The sequence below is a fragment of the Marmota marmota genome, unplaced genomic scaffold (genome assembly GCF_001458135.2).
Source record: "Marmota marmota marmota unplaced genomic scaffold, marMar, whole genome shotgun sequence".
Lineage (NCBI taxonomy): Eukaryota > Metazoa > Chordata > Mammalia > Rodentia > Sciuridae > Marmota > Marmota marmota.
This window is the reverse complement of record NW_026000093.1, coordinates 43,239,297-43,259,970: the sequence shown is the minus strand read 5'-3', so window position 1 is coordinate 43,259,970 and position 20,674 is coordinate 43,239,297. Positions and strand designations below refer to the sequence as shown.

The 20,674-nt window shown below is 35.6% G+C and overlaps 1 protein-coding gene across 3 annotated transcripts in view; it reads right to left on the bottom strand.

Moving 5' to 3' along the window:
- Cpq (carboxypeptidase Q) overlaps nt 1–20,674 on the bottom strand; it is a 437,300-nt gene that overhangs the window by 358,197 nt on the left and 58,429 nt on the right. For all 3 annotated transcript variants that reach the window (XM_048782833.1, XM_048782834.1, XM_015485985.2), the window contains exon 2: nt 10,342–10,807. In XM_048782833.1, the coding sequence (XP_048638790.1) occupies nt 10,342–10,807 (466 nt within the window). The remainder of the gene's footprint in view (nt 1–10,341; nt 10,808–20,674) is intronic.

Sequence of the window (20,674 nt, the reverse complement as noted above, 5' to 3'; positions counted from 1 at the left end):
CTGGGCCTGTTCCTGGCACGGGCGGCGACTCTGCTCTGCCCCTACTCCAATTAGGGTGGTGTGTGTACCACTCCGGCAGGCTCCTGGGCCTGATCCGCCGGTCTGTCGCAGGTCTGCCTACCTTGCAGGCACGGGCGGCAGCTCTGCCCTGCCCCTTCTACCACGCCCATGTACCACTGGGTCGGGAGTCTGCCCACCTTGCGGGCGCGGGTGGCGGCTCCGCTCCGCCCCCTCTCCAATTGGGGTCACACGGTCACCACGCCGGCGAGCCACTGGGCCTTCTCCGGGCGCTGGCGGCGGCCCGGCTCCTCCCTTCTGGCTCAACGACAAATCGAGAGAGACTCGGGTGTCTGTGCCTCACCCCCCCTACCAGGAGACCAACTGTTTCTGTCACCGCTGGTATTGATGAAGTTCTCTCCTCCTCCGCTTTCTGATGACATCAGATCTCTGCCATGTTGGTATCCTATGTGAATGGCAGCATTTCGTTCCCCTTGCAGGGCAACCAAAGCAACGGGTGAGTCCTGACCAGCCCTCAGCAGGACCCGGACCGAGAAGCAGTTTCCGCGGGCTCCTAGCCCTGGGCCAGGGCAGTTCTGGGAGCCGGAACTCGGCCGCTCCGTGCTCGGTGTATGCTTTGATAAGAGCAGGCTCACATTTAATTTTTTTAAAAAATTCTAATTAGTTATACATGACAGTAGAATGCATTTTGACACATCATACATGAATGAAGTATAACTTCTTATTCTTCTGGTTGTACATGTTGCAGAATCACACAGACCTACATATATGTATATAGGGTAATTATATATGAAATAGGGAAGTAATGATCAATTCATTCAACTATTCTTCCTACCCCCATACCCCTCCCTTCCCTTCATTCCCCTCTGCCTAATCCAAAGTACCTTTATATTTCCCTAGCTCCCCTGCTTATTGTGAATTTTCATCAACATTCGGCCTTTGGTTTTTTGGTATTGGCTTATTTTGCTTAGCATAGTATTCTCCAGCTCCTTTTGTTTACCAGCAAATGTCATAATTTCATTCTTCTATAAGGCTAAGTAATATTCCATTAAGTATAAATACCACATTTTCTTTATCCATTCATTTGTTGAAAGGTATCTAGGTTGGTTCCATACTTTAACTACTGTGAATTAAGCTGCTATTAACATTATTGTGACTGTATCACTGTAGTATGCTGATTTTAAGCCCTTTAGGTATGTAATGAGTTCTTACACATAATTTAGAAAATCATTAGGTATAAACAGAAAAATGGGCAGGATAGAACGAAATGATTTAAAGAAGAATAATGAAAGTGGCCAATATTCAAATGAAAATATTAATGTCACCAATAAACAAAAGAATGCAAGGTAAAATAATAGTGAAATATTACATTTAGCCCATCAAATTTATAAGGATTAGAAAAAAAAATAACTACACAGGCAAATATACAATGATTAAAGTTACATTGCTGATAGTGGAGTAGATGTGTGTAATATTTCTGGAAAACAATTTAAGATAAATATTTCAAGAACCTAAATGTATCAATATTTATATTAGTAATATAAATGTGTATTACATTGTATTATAAATAACATCCCATATAATGTTATATATATATATATATATATATATATATATATATATATATGTGTGTGTGTGTGTGTGTGTGTGTGTATACATATCTTGCTTTAATATCTTTAAACAATTAAAACTGTTAGGATGGAAAATGGCTTCAAATAATTATATTGGCATTTCTAAAATCTGTAGGAATAGTTTTAAAATTATTTATTGCTTCTCTATTACAACTTCCTAGAATATCCTGGTCATTCCTTTGCTATTTTGTTAAAAATGTAAAAACATCTCCTTTAAAAATTGATTTGCATTTTTTATAATAAAGGATTATTATTGCCATACCATTTAAAAGAAGAGAAAGAGAAAGATGAAAAAAATATCTAGATTCCAAAACATGGCTTGGGTTACATTAACTCATATATTTTAATTCTGTAAACATTAAAACTTATTTCAAATGATATTTATTGGTATGTGGTGATTGTTCACACATATGAAACAAAAGGGCACAAAATTTTTGCAGTATGAACTCAAATTTGTAAAATGAAAACATATATATATATAAATATGGAAATATTGGAGAAAAAAATACATTTGATCCCACTGGAGAGAAAATTTAAACATGATTTTTACTAATTGTTATATTTATGTACGTATTTTCTGATTATCAGTTATTGATTTTATAATCAGGAAAATTATAAGAGAATGATAATGGGGGCTGAGGCTGTGGCTCAGTGGTAGAGCACTTGCCTGGCATGTGTGAGGCACTGGGTTCAATTCTCAATAACTAAATGAATAAAATAAAGCTCCATCAACATCTAAAAAAATTTTTTTAAATGATAATCGGCCAGGAGCATTGTGATTCAGTACATAGAAAGAGGAGGCACTTTTTTAAATGGGTTTTGTTTTTTAATACATAACAGCAGAATGCACCACAATTCTTACTACATATATAGAACAATTTTTCATAGCTCTATTTGTATATAAATACTACCCTGAACGCGCCTGATCTTGTCTGATCTCGGAAGCTAAGCAGGGCCTGGTTAGTACTTGGATGGGAGGCACTTTTTTTTTTATTACAACTGAATAATACCTCAAAGAAAGACCTACCTAAAAAAATACACTGTTGCTCAAACATTGAACGAATAACTACTGCTTACTGAATATGGTGTTAGTATCTCAGAATACAGAAATGGATAAGATTCTCTTCGGGCCTTCAGGAGCTCTCAAGCTAATATCAGACATGCGATCTATAGCATATAGTATTGGGTAAAGCTCTGTATCTCTGCAGAAATGTATTAGTAAATGTTCAATGATCTACTGAGCGGGCTTAGAGACCAAACTTCATGAAAAACAGAGCTGTGCCTGCTGGGGAACAGCCATACATTCTACCCACGTTCCTGTTTCTTGCCCATATGTCAGACTGTTCTGGGTTTGACTCCTGAGTCTCATTCTTCCACTTGTTCTGTTCAAATCTCATATCAGTTTTATTATCTTGGGATTCTTTGGAGATTATTATTTCTCAAGTCTTAATTCTATGACTGTGTTTTGTTCTACATCTTTTCTTACTTACACTGCTTGTATATCCTTCAGCAAACTCACAAATATATCACAGAACCCTCACCTTGTCACATGGAGAAACCAACACATACTATAAAACTCAAGCCTAAAATTGGAAAGCTAAAAAACCATCATCTCTGGTTATACAAGGAATTTGTTTCATCACATATGTCTGAGAGAACCCAGCTCTTATGAATTCTAGCTCTCCTGATCCCTTGCAGATTCTCATAAAAATGATATCTCCCAATCTAAAGGAAACCTTACAGATTACCCCTCCAACTAACTCTCATCTTTCAAGTCACAATGTTAAGGCCTATGGTAATTAAATGACTAAGCCAAAATAATAAGGTGGACCTCCTGGGAGAATGGCTAGGAGATGTCTCTGCCTCACTCTGCTTACACCTTGAGATTCGTCTATGCAGATTTTACTCCACTTCCTGTGGAAATCTTCCATATTTGCTCCAGACTAACTGCGTAGTCTCCTCAGAGCCTAAAATAGTCCAGTTGCCAGACAACTGCTTATCTGCTTTGAACCCCATGGAATGAGGAGTGGGGTGAAAGTGTGTCTTGGAACATCAGGATAGATTCCAGTGAGTATAACTTACTTCCCCTGGGATTTGAAGGCCCCAGGAGCAATCAGTAACTTGGCTTAGTTTTCAGCACCAGGCAGATAGCCAAGGAAGAGCAGGCCCCACTACAAAATGAGAAATGAGGATAAGAAAGTAACAAGAATAGAAAAACGTGTCCAAAAAGAAGATGCATTACAATTCAGGTATCAGTAACTTTTAAAACAGATCAGCTCTAGCCACATGGCTATGAATAGGAATCTTACAGATGAAAGTAACATCAGAATATTTGTATGTGAGGCAATGTAGTCTAATGACTGAAAACACAACTCTGGAGTTTCACAATTATGTATGCCTCAACATGCCCTGTTACCAGTTTTCTAATCCTGGGTAAACCACAGAACCTGTTAAAGTCTGTTTTTCTGGATGGATGGAAGGAAGGAAAGGAAGGGAAGAGAGAAAGATGAGGAAGAAAGGGAGAAAATATAAGAAGAGGAAGGGAAAGGGAAGTAAAGAAAAGGAAAAGAAGTGAAGAGAAGAAAGTCAAGTCTAGCCTTTTTAAGACATTTGGAGAGAATGTAAAATATCTCTTATGAATATGTAATTCATATCTAAATGATAACATTTTAGATATAACAGGTTAAATCTTTATATTATTCTAATTTAATTTTGTCAGTATCTTTATCTTTTTAAATACAGATACTAGAAATTTTTAAATTACACGTGTGGTGCATATTTGTGGCTTGCAGTATGTTCTATTATGCAACAGGGTTGTATGTCTTGTTTCCAATCCATCCAGACCAGAGTATTTCGGTCACCTTTCCTGGCTGGGCAGGATGGTACATGCCTGTAATCCCAGTGACTCAGGAAGGCTGAGGAAGGAGATCACAAGTTCAAAGTCACCGAGTGCTTGTTTCTGAAATAAATTTTGGCCATGAGATTGGTTTGAAGAAAGTAGCATTTAATAAAAGACTAATAATACAAAAAAAAGACATTTGGGAGGATTTTAAAAAGAGGCACCTAACACAGATTTGTGCTTAACAGAAGGCAACTGAACTAATTCCCGAATGACACTAGAACCCAGGTTGAGGGGCTCCCTAAGAAGCTTAGGGTTCTCTACTACCTATTCATGCAGTCTTAGAGAGATCAAAACTGGCCACCCTAGTCATACTTCCAGAATGGTTGAGTGGGAAGTTGAGCAGACCTCTCTCCCCCAAAAAACATAATGGTGCTTCATGTCTGCAATTTATTCCCAAATTTTTTGGAAAAGTATAGTGTGTGTGCGTGTGTGTGTGTGTGTAGAGAAAGAGAGAGAGAGAGAGAGAGAATAACAAGGCAAATATGATAGAATTTTAACAATTGAACAATCTAGATGATATATGGAAGTTCTTTGTAGTGTACTTGCAACTTTTTTATAAGTGAAGATTACTTAAAAACAAAACATAAAGGCATAATTAAAAAAAATAAATCATCATGCATCCCTACAAATATATATATATGTATTATTATATAATTTAAATTATAATTTTATATATAATATATATATATATATATATTTTTTTTTTTCAAGTAAATCTACTTGAAAAGAACAGTGAAAGTTGTGACATTTGTAACGACCTGCTTCCCTCTCCCATCCCCAGCTTTGTGTTATAGAAATTCTGTCGTGGCCACTCTATTTCAATCAAGTATAGCCAAGAAGATGGGGTACCCGCTCCTACCCATCCTCATCAGTCCTCAGTCTAGGGCTATGGTTTCACCCTTGCAAGGGCAGGCTACCATTGGTTTTTTTGTTTTGGTTTGGTTTTTTAGTTGTAGATAGACAGAGTGCCTTTATTTTATTTGTTTATTTTTATGTGGTGCTGAGGATCAAACCCAGAGCTTCACACATGCTAGGCAAGTGCTCTGCCACTGAGCTACAGCCCCAACCTCAGGCTACCATTGTTTATCATTTCCTCAAGCCCATTTCCCTGTTGCAGTTCTGTTCTAGGCAAACATGGCCAAGAAGACTAACTCCATTCCTCTATCCAGCTCCTCATAGGGTAGAAACTCTACCACAAGGGTCTCTAACAAGAACACTGGGACCCTGATTGCCCCATTTCAGTTCCCTTATAGATAATAATCCCATTCTGAGATCTTCAGCCCAAGAAGACCAGGAACCATCAACCTCCCTTTCTAACTCCTGCTAAAGATGTCACTCTGGGAGAGACATCTTGTTATCACTGTACCTAGTTCCCATGAAGATGAAGAGATGTCATGAGGATGAAAAAGTCCATAGTTTTCATTGCAGTTAGTGGCTTCATTTGAAGCAGATCATGGATATTTCCATACTTAAAAGTATTGCTGAAAACAACAGAAAGCTTGGTAGAAAAATTAAGGTGCTGGTATCTTTGTGATACTGAGAGCAACAAGCAAAATGACAGAGCAAGCAGAACTTCAACTAAAAGAGCAGGGAGAGAAAAAAACCGAAAGTACTCTCCTGGGATCCTATTAAGCTCTGGGAGTAGGGACACCTACACACATGACCTAGGATATACCTATTCAGAATCAAATAGAATAAGATCTGGATCAGACTTGTAAACATTTCTTGATCTGAGCACAGGTTCATCAACAAAGAGCAGAAGCCTTACTCACTTGTGGGGCTAAAGCATAACCTCTCATCAAATATAGACTGAAAGATAAGCCATTCTCACCCCAGGGAAAATATGATTAAGCCAGCATTTAAAATAAAATCACATGATCCTAGTAGTCTGGAGGACAATATGCATGTCCAATACACTCTCTTAGCAGTGATTAGAAAGGAAACTAAGTCCTGGCTGAAATTGGGGCAAAAACATAAACTCACTCAGTTTTAATAACATACTCCATGCCACAAAAACATCCAACATTAAAGAGTAAAAAGAGGACTTAAGCATAATCTTTGACCAATAAATGGCTCACGCAGATCCAAGGTGACAATTAGGGAAACACGCTAAAAGAACAAATAAGGAAAAATAAAAGTAATATGAGTAGGGAAATCAGAAGCTGTACACTTGGAAAAAACAGATTTCAAAGCAAGTCATTAAACAAAAGAAAACCAAACAAATGATAACAAAGACAACAACAACAAAATCAACCTCTAGTGACTACAATGGGAGGAATAAGTATACAGACTTTCGGCAAAATATTATTTAAATATTATATGTTATTTAAAATGTTCATTTTCAATTAAAATATTATAAATCAGGGAAAAAAATACAAAGTGTTAACCATGCACTAAACAAAATGCACTAAACACAGTAAAAACTGGCTACAAAGGGGCCCCAATAAAGGACATAGCAGACAAAGATTTCAAAACAGCTATTATAAACATACTCAAGGTTGTAAAAGCAATACTAAAAGTAATAAATATTTAAAGAAAAGCATGATAACAATGACTGATCAAATGGATAATATTAAAAAATAAAAATAGGAGCTGGGGTTGTGGCTCAGCAGTAGAGCACTTGCCTCACATGTGCGAGACCCTGGGTTCAATCCTCAGCACCACATAAAAAAATAAACAAGTGAAATAAAGGTGTTGTGACAACTGCAACTAAAAAATATATATAAATATAAAAAAGTAGTTTTTAAAGAAGATCAAATGGAAACTCTAGAGTTGAAAACTATAATAACTGAAAAGAAAATTACTGTATAGAATTTCAACAGTAGATTTGATCTACTGGAAAAAAGAATCAGTGGACTTCATGATAGATTGATAGAGATTATGCATACTGAAAAACAGAGAGAGAAAAGAAATGGATAAAAATGGGCAGCACTTTGAAGAAATGTAGGAAATCATTAAATGCACGAACATACTCATAAATGTAGTATCAGAAGAAAAAGAGAAAAACGAAAGGAAAGAAAAATATTTGTAAAAATAATAGCTAAAACCTTCCCAAATTTGATGAGAAACATTAATCTACACACACAAGAAGATTGAATGTACATGTAAGATAAAAACAGAAACCCACATGTAGGTACATCAAAGTAAAAATATTAAAAATAAAAAGAGAATATTTTGAAAGCAGTAAGTATGAAATGACTTATCCTGTATAAAAGAACTTCCAAGATATTAACAGCTAACTTCTTATCAGAAACTGTGGAGTCCAGAAGGCAATGGGATAATATATTCAAGGTACTGACAGTAAAAAAAATGATCAACTAAGAATCATAGATCAGTAAAAGTATATTTATGACCTTGGTTTAAGCAATGTTTTTTTTTAGACAGGACACAAAAATTACAGACTATAAAAGAAAAAAACGTAGTAAATCAAAATCAAGATTTCTGCAGCAAATGTTACCATAAAGATAGAGAAGAGACAATCTGTAGAATGGAAGAGAACATTTGAAAATCATGTATCTGAAAAGGGTCTTGTATTTGAATACATAAAGAGCTTTTCCAAATCAATAATCAATTTTTGAAAACCAAGTAGTCCAATATAAAGACAGGCAAAGAATTATATCTCCAAAGTAGACATACAAATGGCCAGTAAGAATATGGAAGGATGTTCAAAGTCATTTGTCATTTGGGGAATGCAAACAAAAACCATAATGAGATAGCATTTCATACCCAGTAGGATAGGTATAACCAAAACAGGTGTTGGCAAGGATACGGGAAAAAAACACATAATATATTGTTGGTGAGCACATAGAATGGTATTTACCTTTGCCATTATACATTGAATATGTGTAATTTGCTTTTACTCTTTATAGGGAAAAACATTCATGAGTTTGCCTTGAGTCTTAAATGAGATTCTGGTCTTGGGTTTTTGGGCAATGCTGGAACTGTTTAGACTATGGGGAGTCTTGAAAATAGATTAAGTATGTTTTGCATTGCATGATGGGAATGAGCTTTTGAGGGCCCAGGGCAGAAAATTATGGTTTAGATATGAAGGGTCCCCCCAAAGCTTATGTGTAAGACAATGCAAGAAATGTTCAGAGGTAAAATGATTATGTTACAAAAGCCTTAATCTAATCAGTGGATTAATCCAATGATATAGATTAACGAGGCAGTAATTATAGGCAGGTAAGATGTGGCTAGAAAAGGTAGGCCACTAGGGGCATGCCTTTGGGGTTTATATTTTGTCATGAGTGAGCAGGGAACTCTCTCTTTCCCCTTTCTCTCTTTCTACTTCATGGTTGCCATGTCCTGAGCTGCTTTCCTCCACCACTCCCTTCTGCCATTATGTTCTGCCTCATCTTGGGCCTATAGCAATGGAATTAGCCAACCATAGACTGAATCTTGAAACCATGAGCCAAAATAAACTTTTCCTCTTCTAGGTTGTTCTTGTCAGATATTTCGGTCACAGTGAGGAAAAAGCAAACTAAAACAAATGCTATGGCCACTTAAGAAAACAGTTTGGCAGTACCTCAAAAAATTAAGTATAGCATTACCAAATGACCCAGCAATTCTACTCCTTGGTATATAGCCAAGAGAAATGAAAACATGTTCACACAAAAACCTGTGCATAAACATCTGTAGCAGCATTATTCATAATAATGAAAAACTGTAAACTACCCAAATGTCCATCAACTGATGAAAAGATAAATGTAGTACATCCATAAAATGAATGTCACAACATAGATAAACCCATAAAGAATCCAGTCACAAAAGAACACAGAGCATATTATTCCATTTATATGAAATGTCCAGAATAAGCAAATCCATAAAGATAGAAAGCAGATTAGGGGTTGCGTAGGGCTTAGGACTCAGTAAGATACAGATAAGATGGGTTCCTCGTGGGTAATGGAACTTCTTCTGGGGGCGATGAAAATATTCTACAATTAGATTGTGTTCTGCAAACTAAATGTTCTACAATAAGGTTGAATAACTCTGAATAGACTAAAAAACCACTGAATTGTATGTTTTAAACAGATGAATATTATAATGCATGAATTATATCTCAATAAATATTTTTTTTAAAACTGACAATCTACTTCTCTACTTCTCTTGGAATAAGAGAAAGTCAAAAGAATAGAAACTAATTCATCTGCCATGGGAAATCAGTTCATGAATACATTCAAGACTGCTTGACAGCTCACTACTGACTGGCTGTTTCCTATCCAGGCATTTATTGTGTCTAATAAAACTGAGCCAGGATTCTGATAAGTTTACACATGACCCTTGGTAATTCCTTGCATTGGAGTCTCAGATTCTGTAAAATAATAATAACAAAACAACAAACTAAAATCGATTCACTACACAAGCCTCTCTACTTCACTAATTCTAAGAAATTCTTCACATTGAGGCCACTTAGAAGTGATTCTTTTTTGTATTCTATTCACATATATCTTGATTCTCTACAGAGTGATGCTAATTTTATATTAGATCACAATTATTAAGTGATGGGGCTTATAAGCATCAGGGCCAAAAGCTATAGAGCATTCATTTTAAAAGTAACCCTACACAATCAGTTTTGTTTTGTTTTCAAAAGGCAAAGGAAGAAAGGAAGGGGAGAAAGGAAGAAGAGGAGTGTTAGAGTAGAGAACTCAGTAAGTCAATAGATTGGGAAATGATTATATTTTCCTTTTCTTTCTATTGTCCGAATTACAATATAAATTATGCATATTTGTAATCAATTATGCCAAGTGAATAAAGGACACAGCAAATTGAAAAGAAAAAGAAAAACAATACCTTCTGGGGGAGTCCCGATGCTGCTGCCAAGACCCAAGATAGCCATCTTGTGAATTCTTGGGGCCAGCATCACAGCAGATTCTTCTCCTCTTTCCCAATGCGGGATTTTGACTGGTTCTAAGTGGACGTTCTCCAGTCCATTTTGCTTCAGATTTTGGTACATGATTTGGATGGCTTTTTCTAGGTTCTCGGAGCCACTCAGTCTGGGCCCAACAGTATCAACCAGAAATGCCAATCGCTCATAAGACCGGTTCTGGGCTTTACCGTAAACAGCAAGGTTGATAATTGCTTTAGCAACATCTTCATAGCTGGCTATTTCTTCTTTTATTTCTTGAAGAGTTCTCTGAGTGATGCCGTGCTTGTATACAGCTTTCCCAGAGCCCAAGGATAAAAGGTGAACAACACCAACAAATGTGAAAATAAGGAACTTCATTTTTTTTCGGGTTGGTTTTCTTCCCAAAATAACCTATGTAAGTAAAAAAATATGATGTGTTAGGGGGCCAGACTCTCACGGCCATCTGCCCATAACCCAGGGACTGCTGTTCAGGCAGCACCCCTGTCCCTTTCCTTCCCAGCTAGTATCCAGCCTCCTCCATCATATTCAAGCAATGGGGCAGTGACTGGCCTTATCAAAAATAGGGCAGCATTTATTAAAACATAGAAACTCTTGTTACCTAGTGATCCTGCCTACTAAAATATTAAAACCAAAGAGAACTAGGAATGGGAGAAAGAAGCAGTGGCAACAATGATATGGCGAATAGTGTTACATGCTGCATCTCCCTCTAAATAGAGTATGACCCAGTGAGTGTCACTGCTTCCATATCTGATGTGCTCTTTCCTTTTTGCTTGTCGAGCATGTCCTTTGAGGCACTTTCAGATGTCATCTTTTCTCAATGCTTTTCCTAATTCCCTTTCCACTAAAAAATAATTCCTTTTTCATCTGCGCTCCAAAAGTATTTTATGTGTTCAAAACTTTATTTTTATTGAATGCCAACTATGTACCATGGACTGCGGCAGGCCTTTTAGAAGAAAGAAGTCTAAATGGCTACAAAAAGCAAAGAATTAATAAAGAGACTGGGCTTTGTTTCCATTAGCTTATGATATCCATCACCTACACAATAATAATGAAAACAATAATGATAATAACAAGATACATTTATTGCCATGCATCTAACAGTGTTCTAAGTACATTGCATTCATTAACACATTTAATCCTCATAACGACCCAACCATATAAAGTAGTTTCTTATTATTACCTTTATTTCACAAACGAGGAACTAGGGCATTGAGAGATTAAGTGACTGGCTGACACACAAAGCCATCCCAGCTCTGGGAATCCATGTTCTAAATGGTGCTACTCAAAGTATGGGTTTGGGACTGAAGCCAATCCACAGACTGTTTTTACTAGTCCATATTCGGTAAATACAAAGATTAGGAGTAAATCTATTTATTGCTACCAGATACAGTCGCCAGTATTCTCATGCAGCTATTTCAATTTAAGTCCATTAAAATTAAATAAAATTAAAAAGTTAAATTCTCAGTCACACTAGCCATATTTCAAGCACTCAATATGCACACTATGGCTACCATACTGTCCAGGACAGACAGAACATTTGTATCATTACAGAGTGTTGCATCAGAGTGTTGCAAAAATCTGGTTTTGACACTTTTGTAAACTGGATATCTGCTATGGTTTGAATTCTTGTCCCTTCCCAAATACATGTTGAATTTTTAGCACCATTTTGACAATATTGGGAGATGAGGCTTTCAAAGGTGTTTAGGGCCCTTGGGCCCCACCCTCATGACTGAACTAATGCTATTATCATGGGAATGGACTCACTGTGTTACAAGTGGGTTCACCCTCTCTTGCTCTTTTTTGTCCTGTCTTTCCTCTGACACATGATATTTTCTAACCCATTATGGCAAAATAAGAAGGACCTCGTCAGATGTCAACCCCCAACCTTAGACTTCCCAAGCTCCAAAACAGTGAGCCAATACATTTCTGTTTTTTATTAATTATCCTGTCTGTGTTATTGTTAGAGCAGCACAAAGTGGACCCAGACTACATCTGTCAAATCTAATACTAAAAAAAAGAATGCTTCATTTTATTTGTCTAATTCACTGCCATTATATTTTACAGAAGTTTTAGTCTACAATAGATTTTTAAATTTTTTTTAAATAGTCCTGTACCACAGATAATTTCAGAAACATAGTCACTAGCAACTATATTATAAGGATAAATTTTAAATTTAGCTGGCACCTAAGCAAGGCCTTTCAAAAAATGAGGCCAACAGCTATGTCAACGTCATCTCTCCTCCTCTCTTCTAGAGTGCACTTGTGGTTTCTCATTCTTTTCACCACCACCCCGCAGCCTCCACACATAATTTCTAAGCTTCCAGATACTGAGCACTTGAAATGTGGCTACCCCGAATTGAGATATTTTGATTCTATAAGTGTAAAATATGCACTTAATGTGATTTAAATACTTAAATATGAAAATATTTCAGGTATATTGAGTTAGATAAGATATGTTATTATTAATTTTACCTATTTTGTTTGTTTTTAATATGGCTATTGAAAATTGTTAGGTTACACATTTATATGTACATTGCACAATATTGATGTAGCTGCTTTGAACTTCATACTGCTCTTCAAATTCCCAGGCCTATTCATCACTCATGGTCCTTACCCATGTTCATTCATTCTCTTTTATTGCAAGGGCCTTCTTGCCCTGCTCCTATTCTCCTAGTGAATGCTTCCATTCATTCTTTAAAGAGCATGCTTTAAAAAATCACCTTCTCTGTGGAGCCTTACCAAACAACACCTGAGTTATTTGCTCCATCTTCTGTTTTTTTTTGTTTTTTTTTTTAAGAGAGAGGGAGAGAAAGAGAGAGAGAGAGAGAGAGAATTTTTTAATATTTATTTTTTTTTAGTTATCGGCGGACACAACATCTTTTGGTTTTTTTTGTATGTGGTGCTGAGGATCGAACCCGGGCAGCACGCATGCCAGGCAAGCGTGCTACCGCTTGAGCCACATCCCCAGCCGCCCATCTTCTGTTATCAGCCACATATTGGTTTATAAATCTCTCTCCCCTACCATCATAGTCAAGTAGGCTAAATTATTCACCACTGCACCTTCAATTGCTAGGCACTCGATACATATGTTTTTTAAAATTTAAGGAATAAATAAGCATTTAATCTAAGTCTTAGTGGTATTAGAGTACTGTTCTTGCCTCCTTCACAAAGAAGCTACAGGAATAAATACTTGCTATCATACTTAAAATATTTTGAAAATTCATGCTGCTACTTTCTGGATTATAATCACTATTGACATGTATAGGTTCTTGGTTTCTGTGATCACCATACTGATGCTCGTTTTTAAAAGTTAAATCTTGGTAAGCAATCAAAATATTCCACAAGACTACAATTTATTCTTAAAAGAACATTTTTTTCCCAATGTGGTGTTAGTACAAAGAAGAAAATAAGAAAGATCTATAAACCATCTTATGAACCACTAACACTAACCACAAGTAGCTACTTCTCAATAAAAATTCTCAAAGCATTCTGCAACATTAATTAACAATTTCACAATACATTTCTGGTGATGAATTAGAATCACATAATGACAACACTGTAGAGTTAAAGAAGAGTGTAGAGATCCCTAGTCCACACCCTTGTTTTGTAGAAAGTTAACCAAAGACTATATTGAGATTCCCAGGCAGCAAAAAACCAGCCACTATAATCAACCAGGTATCTGGACTGACTGACACAGACTTCCTGGAGGATTATAAATTGTTTTTATAGGAAATGGTATGCATTTACATATAATAGAAACTCAATGAGGGATGCCCAAATGCAGTCTAAGAAGAAAGTAACTATAATGAAATGCATGTGCTCAAACAGACTCGTGCATAAAGCACCATGGGAACACAAAGAACAAAGGTTTATATGAAAAGCTTTAAAGAAAACAAGACATCCTCACATGGCTCAACAGGCAGAGTACAGGGAACTGAACACCTTCCCAAGGGATCGCCAGTCAGTTGAAAGGTCCACTCTTGGATGATTACAAATAGCAGCAACAGCAGTAGTAGTAGTAGTAGTAGTAGTAATAGTAGTAGTAGTAGTATCAATAATAATAATAATAATAATAATAATAATAAATGGAAGCTAGGTCAAGAATATAGCAATGCCTAACTCTCATCTTTACAACCTTTTGTATGTATGTCATTGTGCTAATAAATATCATGCCATTTTGATAATAATACTTAGCAATCAGTTAAACTAATTCTGACACTTTAAAAAAACAAGACTTTAAAAGAGAAACTGATGCCTGTGAGTGTTGTTTTGAATACCTTAACTAATCCGAATCTTCAAATCCCACAAATGCAAAAATGCTCATTTTTTTAAATAGGTTAATTTAAAAGATGAAGATTTGTTATGTTTCAAAGGATCAATTTTTTTCTGAGTATAATATTGATACTTAAAATATCTACTAAGATTGAAGGTGCAAAACAATGAACTATATGAGGAATCCCTAGTACAGCTGATGTAGGTAAACAGTAAGTACATGTTCATTGATTCCATGCCTGACTTTCCCTGTAATGTAATTTGAACTGAATACTAGAGAATCTTTTATTATTATTGTTTTTAGAAAGTTATAGTAGCTCAACTAAGATATTTTTATTGATAAATTATAGAAAATAATTATTATTAATAATCTATAGTTGGAGAGGTAACAAAATTGGAAGATATTGAAATATCATATCCCAATTAAGAAAAATGACAAAATATAATAAGTGATTTTAAAACACTTGAACTATAATCTAATTGATTTGTACTTTCTAAGTAATAAATGGAATATTTATCATGAAAATTAAAATAATGAATATAAGGACAGAATAAAGTTGGATAAAGAGCAATCATCAAGGGTAATTTGAAGAAAGACTCTCCCAAGACAGATTTAGGGTCACTGTACATTAGAAAAACCCATTCTAAACCTGGAGTCAGAGCAAAGAAGAAGGATGATTGAAGACATAATGACTAAAAACACTAGCCTTTCTGCGTGTGAAAGGACTGGGCCAGTGTACCGATATTCTAATATATTAAATTAAGAAAGGGTAAGATAAAATGAATGTAAACTCACTCAGCAAATCTAATATTAGTACTGTACCAGGGGACAGCCCTAGGAACTCAGGGCTAATTTTTAAAAAATCAAAATGCACAACTTTACACAGTAAACAATAAACTGTATTTTTTTTTTTTTTTTACCAAAGGGGGAAAAAAGCATTAGATAAAATCAGGAATAACACAGTAATTAGAAACCAAACCGTCGTAAATGTACTACAAAGTGCTGGCACCACACTGAACAACCTGAAGTTCCCTGTGCTGATCTGAAAGACTTGAAGTCTGCCCTAAGTTTGCCCCATCTCAGAAATACAGTGTCCCCCACAATAAAAATTAAAAAGTTAAAAGAATTCACAACTAGAAAGACTACACTATAAAACATACTCAATAAAATATTTCATAAAGAAATGAAAGATAAAATTGAAAACCAGCAGAGGGAGAAACTAAACTAGAAGAATAATCAAAGGAGAAACTAATTCAAGTTAAAAACTAGAAGTAAATCAAAATGATATGAAATAAAAATCATCTCTCAATAATAATATTGACTATAAATGACCTAAACTCATCAATAGAAAAACATACTGGCAGATTGGATTAAAAAACAAGACCCAACAATATGCTCTCTCCAAGAGACTCACCTCATAGGCAAAGACATCTACAGACTGAAGGTAAAAGGATGGGGAAAAATATATCATTCGTATGGATCTTTTAAACAAGAAGGGCTTTCTGTCCTCACATCAGACAAAGTGGACTTCAAACTATAGTTAATCAGGAAAGACAAAGAAGGGCATTTCATACTGCCTAAGGGAATTATACAAGAAGAAAAAATAATTGTAAATATTTATGCCCCAAACAACGGAGCATCTATGTACATCAAACAAACCCTTCTTAATATCAAGACTCAGATAGACCACAATACAATAATTCTGGGTCACTTTAACAGGCCTCTTTCATCACTAAATAGATCTTCCAAACAAATAAAGAAAATAAATAAAGAAGCAATAGAACTAAAAAATACAATGAATAATTTAGACTTAACAGACATATATAGAATATTTCATCCATCAATGACTAAATACAATTTCTTCTCAGCAGCACATGGATCATTTTTTTAAAATAGACTATATCTTAGGCCACAAAGCAACACTTAGCAAAGAGAGAGAGAGAGAGAAAGAGAGAGAGAGAGAGAGAGAGAGAGAGAGAATTATATCAGATCACAATGGAATGAAATTAGAAATCAACAATAAGATAAAAAAATAGAAGCTAATCTAGTATCTGGGGACTAAATAGTACTCTATTGAATGATGAATGGATAGCAGAAAAAATCAGAAAGCTCATTCATTAAAAGATAGAAAGACAATAAATAAATAATCTAACATTACATCTCAAGGCCCCAGAAAAAGAAGAGCAAACCAATACCAAAATCATGAGAAGACAGGAAATAATTTAAATCAGAAACAAAATCAATGAAATTGAAATTTTAAAAATTAAAAGAAAGCAAAACAAAAAAAATGTTTCTTTGAAAAAAAAATTTTAATTGATAAACACTTAGCCTACCTAACCAAAATAAAAAGTGAGAAAAAAACTCAAATTAGTAAAATTCATGATAAAAAAGAAACTATCACCACAAACACTTCTGAAATAGAAAGAGTAGTCAGAAACTATTTTGAAAATTTATACTCCAATAAACTAGAAAACTTTGAAGACATTGACTAATTTCTAGAGACATATAACCTACCCAAATTAATCCAGGAGGATATAGAAAATTTAAGCAGATCAATTTCAAGTAATGAAATTGGAGACACCATCAAAATCCTACCAACAAAGAAAAGCCCAGGACCAGATGGACTCTTGGCCAAGTTCTACAGACCTTTGAAGAAGAACTAATGCCAATCCTCCTCAAATTAATCCATGAAATTGAAAAGGAGGAAACTCTTTCAAACTCATTCTGTGAAGCTAGTATCACCCTGATACCCAAACCAGACAAATACACTTCAAGGAAAAAACTTCAGACCTGTAACCCTGATGAATATAGATGCAAAAATCCTTAATGAAATACTGACAAATCACATTTTTAAAAATCATTAAAAAGGTAGTGCACCATGATGCAAGTTTGGTTTAACCTACAGAAATCAATAAATGTAACTCACAACATTAATAGACTTAAAGACAAGAACATATGATTATCTCAATAGATGCTGAAAAAGCATTTGACAAAACACAGCATCCACTCATGTTTAAAATACTAGAAAAACTAGGGAAAGAAAGAAGATACCTCCCTCAACATTGTAAAAGCTATATATGTTAAACCAAAGGCCATTCTAAACAGAGAAAAACTGAAAGCATTCATTTAAAAACTGGAACAAGAGAAGGATGACCTCTTTCTTTACTTTTATTTAACATAGTCCTTGAAACTCTAGCCAGAGAAATTAGACAAAAGAAAAAAATGAAGCTGGGCATAGTGGCACATGCCTGTAATCCCAGTGGTCAGGAGCTAAAGCAGAAGGATTGCAAGTTCAAAGCTAGCCTCAGAAAAAGTGAAGTATTAAGTAACTCAGTGAGACCCAGTCTCTAAATAAAACACAAAATAGGGTTAGAGATGTGGCTCAGTGGTCAAATGCCCCTAAATTCTATCCCTGGTATGCCCCCCCCCATAAAAGGAAATTAAAAGGATATGAATAAGAAGAGATCAAACAATTTATGTGAACCAATGACATAATCCTATCAATTGATTGGGACCCAATCAATTTAGAAGACCCAAAAAACTCTGTCAGAAAACTTCTAGAACTCATAAATAAATTTAGCAAAGTAGCAGGATACAAAATGAGCACCCAGAAATAAATTGTGTTCCTGTATAACAATGATGAATCAGTTGAAAGAGAAATTAGGAAAACTATTCCATTCACAATACCTTGAAAAAAAATTAAATACTTCAGAATCAATCTAACAAAAGAGATGAAAGACCTCTATGATGAAAATTACAGAATACTAAAGAAAGAAATTGAAGAAGACCTTAGAAGATGGAAAGATGTCTCATGTTCTTATATAGGCAGAATTAATATTGTCAAAATAACCATGCTATCCAAGAGTGCTATAGAGATTTAATACAATTCCTATTAAAAGTCCAATGACATTCTTCATAGAAATAGAAAAATAACTCATGAAATTCATTTGGAAGAATAGCCAAAGCAATCCTTAGCTAGAAAAAGCAAAGCAGGAGGCGTCACAATACCAGATCTTAAATTAGAGCTACAGAGCTAGAGTAACAAAAACAGCATGGTATTAGCACCAAAACAGGCATGAAGACCGATGGAATAGAAGATACAGTGACAAGCCCCCATAAATACAGTTATCTCATGCTAGACAAAGGGACCAAAACATACATGGGATAGCCTCTGCAACAAATGGTGCAGAGAAAATTGGAAATCCATATGTAGTTGAATGGAATTTAACCTATATCTCTCACCCTGTACAAACCTCAACTCAAAGTGCATCAAAGGCCTAGACATTAGACCAGAAACCTTGTACCTACTAGAAGAAAGTATAGGGTTCAATACTCCAACATGTTGGCTTAGGAACTAATTTCCTTAATGAGATGCCTAAAGCACAAGAAGGAAAATCAAAAAACAATAAATGTGATGGTATCAAATTAAAGAGCTTCTTCACAGCAAAGAAAACAAGAAAGTGAAGAGAGAGAAAATTTTTGCCACCCACACCTCAGATAAAATGTTAATTTCAAGGATATACAAAGAACCCAAACAGTTAAATATCAAAAAACTAATAACCCAATCAATAAATGGGCAAAGAAATTCAACAGATACTTCTCAAAGAAGAAATATGAATAGTCAACAAATTAATGAAAAAATGTTCAACATCATAGCAATTAGAGAAATGCAAATTAAAACTACACCAAGATTTTATCTCACTCCACCCAGAATGGCAATTATCAAGACTACAAGTAACATCTGCCTATCAGAGAGAACATTCAACCTTTGGTTTGGGGGGATTGGCTTATTTCACTTAGCATGATAGTCTCCAGACCTATCCATTTACCAGCAAAAGTCATAAAGTCATTCTTTTTATGGCTGAGTAATATTTCATTACCACATTTCTTTGTCCATTCATCTGTTGAAGAACACTTCAGTTGGTTCAATAGCTTGGCCATTTTGAATTGAGCTTCTAAACACACAATGTGGGGGGAATAGAAGTTCAGTGGATTAGACAAAGGGGGATGAAGGGAAGGGAAGGAGGATAAGAATAGGAAAGACAGTGGAATAAACCTGATATAACTTTCCTGTGTACATGTATGAATACACCACAGTCAATTTGCACATCATACAACCACAAGACTGGGATCCTAATTAGAATAACATATATCCCATGCTTATATAAATATATCAGAATTAATTCTACTGTCATGTGTAAGTAAAAAGAACTAATAAAAAGTTTTTACAAAGAAATACAGAGTCCTTCTACAGTCATATCAGCTGAAAAAAGTTACCTGTAGTGTTTATATAGTGTCTACAAAAAGGAAAAATCATTATATGGTAATCTACAAAGACAAATAGACTCATCTCAAACATTTTCTTTTTGTTCAATTAGAAAAGGTGTTCTGTTTTGTTTGGGGTCATAACTTCATCTGTCTATTCATTCAACAAAAATGCATTAAGTACCTACTAAGCACAGAGGCATAAAGATATAAAATCCCCAGCCTCATATAGCTGCCAAGTATAATAAGGAGGTAGATGTGAAAGGCCCTGTGCGTAGGGTAGTTACAAGGGTCTAAGAGAAACAGAGGAGGAGAGGAGACTAGCATATCCAGGAGTTTACCCGAGACGCCCGAAGCAGGTGGGACTGACACTGGAGAAAACTTAACAGGAATCAACTCATGCAAAGAGAAAGAGGCTTTACAAAACCTAGAATGCCTTTTATTCTCATACACAAAAGTTTGAAGTCATAGTTCCACAAAGCAGGGGTAAACGAAAAGTCAGTGGATGGTGAGAAAACAACAGCCTCAAAAGCAAGGGAGTATCCCCCAGGGTTTGCCTGGAAGAGACTGCAGTGTGAAGCTCCAACAATGTGAAGCAAAGTGTCCCAGAGTGCTGGACTGGGGGCACAGTGAGGGCTCCTCTCACCTGCCTGCTTTACAGCCAAGAAAAGCAAGGAAGGAAGGGAGGGAGGGAGGGAGGAAGGAAGGAAGGAAAGAAGG